At 36.6% G+C, this 12,735-nt stretch overlaps 1 protein-coding gene across 1 annotated transcript; it reads right to left on the reverse strand.

Annotated features, from left to right (window-relative positions):
- Nucleotides 1-8,939: 8,939 nt before the first annotated feature.
- Nucleotides 8,940-11,049, reverse strand: LOC112166983 (berberine bridge enzyme-like 8). Its single transcript, XM_024303918.2, has one exon. The coding sequence runs from the start codon at nt 10,973-10,975 to the stop codon at nt 9,323-9,325; it is 1,653 nt and encodes a 550-aa protein (XP_024159686.1). The 5' UTR covers nt 10,976-11,049; the 3' UTR covers nt 8,940-9,322.
- Between the last annotated feature and the right edge of the window lie 1,686 nt (nt 11,050-12,735).

A 12,735-nucleotide genomic window follows, 5' to 3' on the forward strand; every position in this document is an offset into this window, starting at 1 on the left:
TTGCTTTAGGAAAGAAACTCGATATTACCTCAATAAATCAATAATAATTCACCGAAAGCATAACTCAGTAATAACTCGCTAACTCAATCCTCGATATCTCAATAAATCCTCGAAAGCATAATTGGAAAATTTCACTATACTTCGGAGTGCTTAATTGTTCGGCCACTTCAAGGTATTTTCTGACTTTGTCACAGTTGAGAAAGTTATTGGAAATGTTGAGTTGATGCTGTGGATGAAATTTGGTGGCCGGAGGAGGAGTTGGCCGCCGCATGAACAGTGTCACCGCATGAATAGTGCGGTGTATGAACAGTGATTTATATTATGTTTTATTTTATTTTTTTTAGCTAGTTAAATCCTATAAATATTGTAGAGCTTGTATATGAAATTTGGTGAATTTTGGAGAAGCTTGGAATTTATTATGAATTTTTGAAGTTTAGGGTTTCGATTATCGAATTACGAGAATCCGGCCGTCGGATATCTCTCGGTTCTGCCTTAGAACCTTTAAATTAACGAAATGGTATTGGTGATATAATTTGGGTTGCATCCGAGGAGAAGTGGAGATGTAATTATGAGGAATTGATTTTAGGAATCGTATTAATTTGTCGAATAACTATTCACGGAATATAATTGTGTACAGGGCGATGTACCGAGCTATTGCTCGACGAAGGAAACCGTTTGCATGGTCGCCTAAATAGTACTGTGAGTGGACATTTGTTTTTAAATTAATTCCGCATGCAGTATTATTATTATTTTCTTCCAATTGAGATTTAATTATGTTTTGAATATTTGAGATTTAGTTTATCGAGATTTATTTATGGATTACGAGATTAGTATTGAAATTCCTTCCCGAGGGCTTTTAGTAGATTTTTGAGATAGTCATTCATGAGTTATTGAGTTGGGAAATGATTTTCGGGAAGTGACTGATTCGGAAAAATATTATGAGAATTATTGTTTTTGAATATCAGTTTTTATGAAGATATACGAGTGCGAGGGATTTAGCAATAATTTGAGCATGATTGATTTATCGAGATTTATTGGGTTTTGAATTCCGCACTTATCAGACTTGGGTTAGATGGAACTTTCTTTCCGAAAGCAATTATTGAATTATAGAGTATGTGATTATGCTTTCGAGGATTTATTGAGATATCGAGGATTGAGTTAGCGAGTTATTACTGAGTTATGCTTTCGGTGAATTATTATTGATTTATTGAGGTAATATCGAGTTTCTTTCCGAAAGCAAGTGATTGAAAGAGGTTATTTTCAGTTTCTTGAGGAGGCTATTCAGTTTATTAAGGAGGCCAGTTTTGGCGCATGCGTATCTTACCTAGTTGGCAGTCCCTTCTAGGTAATAGTCTGGTTGGCAGTCCCTTCCAGACTACAGTTCGGTTGGCAGTCCCATCCAATGCGTCACCTGGTTGGCAGTCCCTTCCAGATGACATGTGGTAGTTAGTCGGCAGTCCCGTTTACTACCTGTGGTTAGTCGGCAGTCCCGTCTACTACATGTGGCTAGTTGGCAGTCCCATCTATCCACCGCCTCCTATTCCGGTTGGCAGTCCCTTCCGATGCGTCATCTGGGTGGCAGTCCCTCCTAGATGGCATGAGATGACTAGACAGCAGTCATTTCTAGTCATCAAACGAGCCTCATGAAAAGGATGTTTTTATAAGGATTGAGGATGAGATTTCAAGATGTTCTTGTTACGTGATTGAGATTTCAGTAAAGTGGATGATTAAGAGTGTTTTCAAGATTGTTACTGCATGCGAGATTTTAGAGAATAACTTGGGAAAGCATTAAGTTTTACTTATACATTTGAAAGTACTTATTTTTCGTCCACTCACTCTAACGGATTTTAAATGTTTTTCCCTGAGCCCTTCGGTTTTAAATGCCCAGTTTGCAGGCCAGTTTAGCTTGAGGCCCAGTTATGAATGGGCCGGGCCGGGCCGTTGACGACCCCTACTCACAAAAAATGAGAATTTCAATTTTCTTTACCGCTACACTGAATTTCTAGGTGCTCTCGTCAAACCACTTTGGATTGCCAAGTGGTTTGACGAACCAATGAAAATTTGACACGTGGTTTCCACTAAAACCTAATAAAATTAAAAAGACCATTCAGGGCTTTTACTCTCTGCTTCGTTCTTCATGATCGACCAGAATTCCAGATCCTGCTAATGAAAAATTTTCTCGAACTCTATATCCCATCAACACTATCATCAAGATCCTCCTGCTACACCTGCCCTATCCGTAAAAAGCCATCGGATTATACACTTAAGATCGGAAATTCTAATTGTAATGATTTGAATTCAAATACTTGATGATTAATTATTACAAAGCAAGATCGATCAAACCTGTGGATATAGCCTCATTGAAATCTGACACTGATGACCAAAGCTTCTAACTAGAAAAACCAATAAGATTACATAAATTGACCTCTCATATCCAAAAACTCCTGAATCCAGTAAGTTTTTGGAGGATCGCAACTATTCCAATTAAATTCCAAATACAATGTAGATTTGAAGCACCCAATCAATATTGAGGGACATATAACATATTTTAAGGTTAATTGGTTCACTCTCCCAATATTGGTTATAGTTGCAGAAGATAGTTCTGCAAATTATGGATAATGATGAGGCTGGAGGATGAAGACGAAGAGATAATGAATAAAAGACCATTCAAGGAGGACCCGAAATGGTCCTTTCCCAAATAAGGAGAAAAAGTTTACATTTTTATTCAATAAATTGAAAACCACATGTCAATGTCTGATTGATTCGTCAAACCAGGTCAAACACCAGCATGGACTGACTGGAGCACTCAAAAATTTCTCGTTGCATTTGTTTTGTTTACGGTTAATTTAGAACAAGATTCTAACCAATATGATATTAGCTCACTTGGTCTCAGCCAAATCGTCGAGAAAGGTATACAGTGTACGTTCTTGTGCTTGTATACTTTTAGGGATTCAACTCTAATTTTACTCGATTTTCTCTAAACGATATTTTTTTAGGCACACAAGAACTAGATGCAGGGAAATATTTAAATGAAGATATTTCAATTGCATAATCGAGCACGCACCAAATGGAATACCGGTTTATAGTGTTGAGATCACAAATGTGTGCGGCACACAACTTGACATTTCCAATATCCATGTTTTGTTGGAAATTTGGTTGATGGATGCTACTTGAGTCACCATATTTTGATTCTCCTATAAAATCACACAAATATAATATATATATATATATATATATATATTAATAATAAATAATGATAATAATATTATTGTCATAATAGATTAAATAATAACAAGGATTATAGAACTTATCTCTTGGATTTATAGGCTTCCGAATGACACATTACTCGAAAAGAGTTTAAGGTTGAGGTGTGTAAACACTGCCTTTAAGAGTAGATATCGCCCCTTGAAGATAATGTCTCGGTGTAGCAGGTTTGTAGCGCCCTACCCTCCAAGCTAGGGTACAACAACCTCAATCCTTGTAAGTGTACACTCACAATACTCGGATCGTATCGAACAGCTTGAAACTTTCTTTTGGTGGAATAGATAAATAAAGGAAACACATGAATACTTTGAGCTTGGAAAGGAAACAAAAGAGATTGAATTTCAGTTGTATATATTGATTATTGGAAAGCTAGAGATTATATAGGGCAAGAATGATTAATGCAATAACAATTTGCCAATAGCAATTAAACTTTGTAACTTATGTAACAGAAATGAATATAATGACATTGATTAGGAAGAATCAAAACGGAAGGTATCAAATAAGGAAGGACCCAATATAATTGCAGAGTTAACCAAATGAATGGTATATGAATAATCCAAACTGATGAAATCTTCGTAATAATCACAATCAAAGATAGTTAATGACACAAAAAGAGTTAATGACTATTACTATCTACAAATAATGGTTCAAAGGAGGTTTCAAAATTAGCAGGTATTTTGAAATATTCTAATTAAATTCCAACAATCCTCCACTATTTCAAAATACCAAAATTTCAAGGAAAGTGAAAGATAAGGAATACCAAAAGAAAGTGAGAATCAATGCATCAGAACTGGTGTCTTTTGGACTATGAACCAGCCATAGGACAAATTAGTCTTGACCCACGAAACCTTGTTGAAAATAAAATTTTCTATGAACCAAAATTGCTAATTGTGAATCAGACAACTAACCATCTACAGTAACTCTCAGATCAAGCTGTTCGAAGCTGGGTGGCGCGAACAGGCCATGCGCCCTACTTGGATATTTATGAATGCTCTAGAGAGCATGCCTTGCTCTCATAGGAAGCGGCCCCACTTCCACATCCATATAGGTGAAACCATCAAGTGTGTACTGCAAACAAACACACCACCCATATTGCAGTTCAAACACTATTTATTTACACCATAGGGAGGGACCATCAATAGTTTTATTTGATAGTGCATCACTGACCAACAAGTGACTTATTCTTACCCATATGAACCTACTTCATGGGATCTCCAATCACATAGGTTGGGTTACCATCACTCTTGATCTTTGTATATAGGCATAAGCCCCATCCCCCTCGATGTATTAACCACTAGTTTTCGGCCTTTAGGCCTCGTTCGGTTTATGGAAAGGAAAGTAATACCTTTGTCTTTCTCATGGGAAGGGAAATGAAATTTTCCAACAACTTTCCATTCCGATGTTTGGTAACGTAAGGAAAGTTGTCAGTAAAGTTGTTAAAAAGTTTGTAAATAATATAATAAAATAATATATTGTGAGTGATAAATGAAAGTAAAGAAGGGGGGAAAATGATTCCTTTGAAATTTGGGAAGAACCACTTTCCCCTTTATTTTCCCTTCCTTCAGGAAACAATTTCCTTTCCTTTTGCATCCCAAACACAGGAAAGGAACAAGTTTCCTTTCTTGGTGCTTCATTTCCGCGAACCAAACGTGGCCTTAGACTAGTGGTTTTGTCAGAATATTGGCCAAAATCAACTCTGACCTACAAAGACAATAAGTAATCTTCATTGAATTTTTAGTTATCCACTCTCATTTAAATATAAGAGCCTATTTTTTTTTTTTTGACCCCCACATTTTTGAGTATGTTTGAATTAGCCTCAGGCTCATAAATATAGGCAAGATAATATCAAGCCATATATATTTACGGAACAAATCTTCGCCAATCAAGGACTTGAGAATTTAGTAGGCAACATTATGTATCATATTTCATGACTTTGGATACTTTAGACCCCCCCTCCCCCCCCCCACATTTGTAGCCATCAAATGTCTCTTAATTCTTAGCATTGACCGAAAATCCGAAATGCAACGAAAATTCGAAAGGCAACCCAAAACCTTAAGGCAGCATATGGAGTTAATCATCAAAGCAAATATGGCTAGGGAACCATGTGTAGAGATTTGTTGTCTCTGCATTATATCCGGAAGCACCAATAATATAGAATCAGGCAACTATTTTCTTGGTAACCAAATTCTCAAGGCAACCATGTTCGTTACCATTTAAATATCGAGGCAACCCTTATTACTTGTAGCCAAATTTTAAGGCAACATTTTTCGAAGGCATCAACCGTAGGGACATAATAATATTCCGAGGCATCAAATTACCAAAGGCAGTCGTCAATGTAAAATTGACAAAATAATTTCTCAATGCTTTATTCATGATAACACAGTGTTTTTTTTCCTTTCAAGTTATTTTTTTTTTCCAGGCAATTGAGACATCATCTTAATCAAGAGACAATGGGAATATTGAGAGGCAACAACTTTATTATTTCCAAAGAAACAATAATCCGAAGGCAACAATTCAAGAAATCCTTTTTTTCTTTTTCAAATATAACAAATAAAATCAATTTTAATGCAAATAAAACTAAAATTAATGGTAGCATATAATGTAAACCATTACTACTCCATGCAGTGTAACCGGAAAAATCGCACATTATAGTATCAACATTTAAATGCCAATTGAACAATCAGTGGCAATCAAAATTGACAACCATGCAAACTAAATGCAAATAATAATTGTCATGGTAGAAGTTTATAACATAATTTTTCAATATAATGCAGCAATAAACAAAGAGTAATGTTTCGGTGAAAAGACTTTCAAAACTCAATAATACTTTTGAAACTCTTCAAAACCATAATAAGCACGTTGAAAATATAAACCAATAAAGTGGTGAAGAGAAATGATTTATCTCTAGAAGTTCCATCACATATAATTATTTGTCAAGTAGTACACTTACAAATTTGCGACTATTAATAAAGTGCAAAAGAATTTTGAAAATGTAATTTTCGTAATGAAACGTCCACGAACAGATCTACTCTTAAGATTGTTAGAAAATTTGGTCGATGGATGTTACTTCCGTCACCAGATTTCACCTCCTACAAGATCTAAAAAATACAATATATTAATAACTAATAATAATCATAATATTATTGTAATAATAGATTAAATAATAGGGATTATAGTACTTATCGCTTGGATTTATAGACTTCCGAATGACACATTACTCGAAAAGAGTTTAAGGTTGAGGCGTGTAAACACTGTCCTTAAGAGTAGATTTCGCCCCTCGGAGACAATATCTCGGTGTAGCAAGTTTGTGACGCCCTACCCTCCAAGGTACAACAACCTCGATCCTTGTAGGTGTACACTCACAGGATCGGATCGAATAGCTTGAAACTTTCTTTCGGTGGAATAGAAAAATTAAAGGAAACACATGACTATCATGACTATTTTGAGTACGGAAAGGGAACAAAGGAGATTGAATTTCTGTTGGAAAGCTAGAGATTATATAGGGCAAGAATGATTAATGCAATAACAATTTGCCAATAGCAATTAAGCTTTGTAACTTATGTAACAAAAATGAATATAATGACATTGATTAGGAATAATAGAAACGGAAGATATCAAATAGCTATGAATCAGAGACGAAGGAAGAAGAATATGAGAAAAAGGGAGAGAGGGAGAAAACATGAAAAATGAGAGGACTACATTGTTACTGAGTTGGTTACAAATTAAAGTTTTACATGCATATGGTTGGGTACAAGCATATGGTTGGAGCAAATGTGAAAAACAAAACCCCATAACCAATATAATTGCAGAGTTAACCAAATGAATGATATATGAATGATCCAAATTGATGAAATCTTTGTAATAATCACAATCAAAGAGAGTTAATGACTATTACTATATGCAAATAATGGTTCAAAAGAGGTTTCAAAATTAGCAGGTATTTTAAAATATTCTAATTAAATTCCAACATGTTTCACACTTTCACTTTCACGCTCTATTCTCATTGACCCCAGACTGCCTTGTCAATGATGGACAACCCTTGAAATTTGGCTCTACTATCTCATTTACATACCAAACGACATTCCAACATCCTCTTTCTATTGCCTCGGTTACGTGCTGAATTAGTGCTAGATATGATGCTGGCTACCTAGATCGATTTGTTAGCCTGGATATGTAACGCACCAATAAATCCTAAATCATTTTGTCATATATTCATATAATTTCTTGCTGCTCTAGCTATTAATTTGCGCCCAAACGTTCCAATCTCTTTCATAGAGATATATAGGAGGTCTATGTGAAGTTTAAAAATAGTTAACAAAGCCTATCGTACATAACGTTATATTATGGCTAGATATTTATCAGTCTTGCATTCAAAAATGAACAAAAAAAATATATAAAAGGTGTATGTCTGTACACTAGTGGAGTTTATGGACACTAAAGAGTTTAAATTTTTGTGAAACTAGCGAAATCTTGACAAAAGAAAATTTTTAATTTGACATCATGAATATTTGAATGTTGTTTTCTCTACTATAATATTTGCCTCAACGTACTCCCTAAGTCAAGATCAGTGGTTAGAGAAATAGAATGTGTCTTGTCTGCTTTGTAGAATGCTGAAGATCAAGTTATATTGTAGTGAATTTATATACGCGTAGCATGTTATACTAAAGCTTTTGATTTGCCTGACTCTTGTAGTTTAGGGATGATCAATGAACTAGATTCGCATAGTAAGAATAAAGGTTTTTTTTTTTTTTTGATTTGCACATGTACCCACTCAAGAAGTCAAGATTCTTCCTAAAAAAAATCATAAGACTCTTTCTCTGAAAAAACAAAACAGAATAAATGTGGACGAGATCTGTATTTTTCGCCATAATTATTATTGAAGTATTGGAAGGGATCTGGATTTAATGTGTGTACTTCCTTTTATTCTTCTAAAGCTACATTTTTTCAAATTTTGGAAAATTACTTTCGTAATGATTTAGCCCCAACTTTGGGTTTGGACCCGGCCCAGCGACTATCAGGCTTCCGGTCATCAACCATGCTGAAACCCATTTCGAGAAACATGTCGTCCTTCCCTGAATTTTTTTCAATATGCTTTGAGCTAAAGCTCCAATTCCTACTAAGAATTTTTGAAATTGTGTATTCATGGGGTAGAAAATATATTTGTTTGATGAGTGAGAGCAACAATTGCGATCGGAATTCAGCTGGTTAGACTAACGAAATAAATTTTTTTGAACATAACATTACTGCCAATGAATAATTCATCGTCAAAACTCTTTACTGATCTTTTTTTTTTTTCACATATTTTCATTTTCATTTAGTTTTAATTCATAAAAGTGAATTAAACCGTGCACTAGTTGGCTTGAAAATATACCACATTGCTGAATGGACCTACGAAGGTGAGCATACACCAAAATTTAACAGAAAACTACGAGTGCAACACCGTTGCGGATGAATGTTGGCAAAACTGTGTCTTAATTTTTTTTTCTCATATATTTTCAATTTATTTCAATTCCTGTTTCTGAAAATAATCAAATATGGTGGCAGAGCAGATCCGCAGATGTAATGGCTGAAAGAAGCATTGAAAATAAATTTTTTTTTTTGCTTTGGTTTTGTTGTTTTGTTTGCTTGGCACCAAAATTTGGGAAGTAAGACGGTGTCAGTTTTGCACTTATAGGAAAGCTTCATGATTGCTTGGAGTGTCTGTATTCAATAAGATAAACCAACAGTAGTGTTCATCCACAACACAAAGAGACAGATCTCCAATTTCCATCAAATAGGATGAGAAATAATGGACAATCTGTGAATCAAGCCATTCTTCACCTTGAAATCCGACTTTCACAGACACCAGCTCCAACCAGTAGATTAGTACTAGTGACCACTAATTTTCCTCCAGATAGAAGCATTACAACCACAAAAGAAAATTTAGCTCTGTTTTATTTCACAGCAAGACAACCCACGACATCTTATACATATAAGTTTTCATTCCTTCATCAGCTATCATTGTTCTTGTATAGGTTAGCAAGCTATAAATAAGTTCAACATATACACAGAGCGGCCTTCACTCTGCCATTTTACCATTCCAAGCCGTAAGAGGTGGGATACTTTGTTCATACCTGAAAAAGTTTCCTGGATCAACAGCAGTCTTCACTTGTACCAACCTCTCAAAGTTTCCCTTGAAGTACTTGGTCCCCCAAACACTAGCTTCTGAGTAGCTCACATTGCCATTTCCATTAGTCCCCAAATCAACATCTCTGTAATTTAGATATGAACACCTTGGTGACGTTGACACATAAGGTGTCATATGCTCATAAAGCCTTCTTATCAGATCAAGATGTTTATCTTCAGCCTCTACACCTTCCTCTTTCCAATTCACCGAGTACTGAATTTTGTACACATTTCCTGCTCTATGTGGGAATGGGGTGTCAAGCTCCGGAATCTCGCTCATTTTCCCACCATAAGGATTGAATGTTAGTACTGGCTTTTTCAGCTCCATCATCTTGTTCCACAGTCCTTCAAGACCAGCCTTTGACATTGGTTCTTGGATGTAGTCAGATTTCTTCTTCAAGAACTTTTCTGACTGAGGTATTCTTTCAAGCAGTATATCTGCAGAAGTTCCAATTGGGTAGTTAGACCAATACAGAACCGATTCAATCCAACCCCTTTCGACATAGTCCTCATGCTTCAAACCCAATTGGGGAAACCTCTCACCCATCAAAGCTTCAAGCTTTTCTGCATTTCCTAAATACAAAGCTACAAATTTAGCTTTCACTGTCTTCTGGGTTTTTCTATTGACTGGCATCACAACCACCCTAATGAAAAGATCATCATCTATTGTATCCCCTACGTACTGCCATTGATGAACAATGTCGGTGGCGCCTTGCTCCAAAGTCCTCTCAACTCTAAAAACTGTGACAACTTCTGGGACTTGAACCAATTTGATTTTCCAAGAAACAATGACACCAAAACTAGCTCCACCTCCACCTCTAATAGCCCAAAAGAGGTCTTCCCCCATTGACTCTCTATCCAAAACACTTCCATTAACATCAACTATTTGAGCATCAAGAATGTTATCAACTGATAAGCCATGTTTCCTCATCATATTTCCATACCCACCTCCACTTAAATGTCCTCCAACTCCCACTGTGGGACAAACCCCAGCTGGATAGCCATGGATTTTACTCTGCTCAGCTATTCTGTAATAAACTTCACCTAGTGTTGCTCCAGACTCGACCCAAGCACTTTCATCTTCTACGTTGACTGTTATGGATCGAAGATTGAACATGTCAATAATGATGAATGGAACATCTGAGATGTAAGAGAGGCCATCATAGTCATGGCCACCGCTGCGGATTCTGACTTGAAGGTTGTGGATTTTGGAGCAGAGGATTGAGGCTTGGATGTGAGAGACATGGGTTGGAGTGACAATGAATGAGGGTTTTGGGGTTTTAGGGGTTGTGAATCTAAGGTTTCTAATGTAGGAATGTAAGATTGGTGTGTATGAAGGGTTGGTGGGGAAATAGGTGACTGATGAGATTGGTGGAGAGGGGGATTGGGAAAGATTGGAGAGGCATTGGAGGAAGGTGTCTTGGATTGGATCTGAAGCTGCCATGGAAGCATGGAGAAGAAGGGAGGAGACAATTGCCAAAGTTGCAGAAGTAGTTTGGGTTTTCATGACTATTTGGGAGCTGGGTTTTGCCACATTGATCATCATGTGCTTTAGCCTTTAGGACAAGCTAAGAAGCAAGTAGGAAATTTCTGCTTGCGAGTCTTTTTCTTAAGGGTTAAGGCTGGTGTTTTATAATTGAGGAGAGAGAAATTGGGGAGGAGCCCTTGACTCCAAGAGTCCCAACTCCCAAGTTTTGAAGCAAATTACCAGTTTTTTTTTTTTTAAATCATTAGTGACATTTTACATTTTAGTCTACCATTATTTGCCATTCTAGTTTTGATGGAAAATTTCTTTTGATGCAAATGACCACTTAGACAATCCCATATATTAAGTTGAAGTCTTGAAGATATGAGATTTAAGAGAGATTGTAGAGAGAATTGGTGTATCGATCATTGATAATAGGAGCCATATATATAGGAATTATAAAGTGTCGGTGAGCTGTGACATATTGATAAGTTATAATTCTAACATTGTGAGGAGTTTCAAGCTATGTCTGATATATGTGAACTTATTCATATTGACACTAAAGGGGCTGAATTTACTTGGGTTCGTCGGAGAGGTGTTAGGGGGAATGTAGAGGTAAGACTTGATCGTTGTCTAGCAAATCTCGCTTGGATGGATAGCTGGGATACGTTTGATTGCTGCACCTTACCACGGATATGCTCTGATCATAATCCATTACTTATGTCTTTTTCTAATGCTTTTGGGGCACATCATAGTCTATTTCGGTTTCGGAGAATGTGGTTAGAGCATGGTAGCTTTCATGGGTTTGTCAAGCAATGTTAGGATGCAATTACTGTGCACGGATGCCCTCTTACAATTTTACAACATAAATTGAGAGTTTTGCGTCAAGCACTTCAGTCTTGGAATTGGGAAGTTTTTGGTAATGTTCACAGGCGTGTTGACTCGGACCTTGCAGATTTAGTTGCTCTTCAACAACATATTTCTACTACTAGGGGGTCTGATGCAGATTTTACCAAGGAATGTGAGCTTCAGGCAAAATTAGTTGTCGTCCTCGTCGGTCTCCAAGGATTATTGAGGTTAATTGGATTCCTCCAATTATGGGCTGGGTGAAGATTAATACAGATGGTGCATGGCAACGTGTTTCGGGAAGAGCAGGTTGCGGGGGAGTGTTTAGGGACTATCAGGGCTCTTTTATGGGTGCTTTTGCTTCTAATCTTGAGATTCCTAGTTCCGTCGATGCGGAGATCATGGCGGTTATTCAGGCAATTGAGCTTGCTTGGGTTAGGGAGTGGAAGCACATTTGGCTTGAGGTTGATTCAGCTATGGTACTTAATTTCCTTCGTGCACCCCATCTTGTTCCATGGAGGTTCCGTGTTGCTTGGGATAATTGTTTGCACTGTATCTCGCAAATGCAATTTAAATCTTCTCATATTTTTAGAGAGGGAAATCAGGTGGCAGATGCGCTTGCTAATGTTGGTTTGTCATCGTCAGGCTTGGTGTGGTGGAATGAGGCTCCTCCTTTTCTTCTGGATCTTTGTCGACGAGACTCACTTAGTCTTCCCAATTTTCGGTTTATTTGAGTTATAGTTTTCTTGTTGCTTTCATCTATTGATCGACTATGGCATAGCATAGTTTTTCTGCTTTTGGCTAGGGGTATGGGCATTGTCCTCCCTTCTTCTGTTTGTATCATCCAGCTCTTTTAATAAATCAGGTTGGGAGGCTCTGCTCTCTCCAATCATATTTCAGCCAAAAAAAAAAAAACATTGTAAAGGGCATAAGTTCGATTTTCACTGACATATGTAAGAGTGAGATGGGTTAATATTTTTATTTATTTTATTATT

This window comes from Rosa chinensis, chromosome 5 (genome assembly GCF_002994745.2).
Source record: "Rosa chinensis cultivar Old Blush chromosome 5, RchiOBHm-V2, whole genome shotgun sequence".
Lineage (NCBI taxonomy): Eukaryota > Viridiplantae > Streptophyta > Magnoliopsida > Rosales > Rosaceae > Rosa > Rosa chinensis.

Bases quoted from the DNA above. Each gene is read 5' to 3' on its own strand.
- LOC112166983 (XM_024303918.2), bottom strand. From the start codon at position 10,975: ATGATGATCAATGTGGCAAAACCCAGCTCCCAAATAGTCATGAAAACC.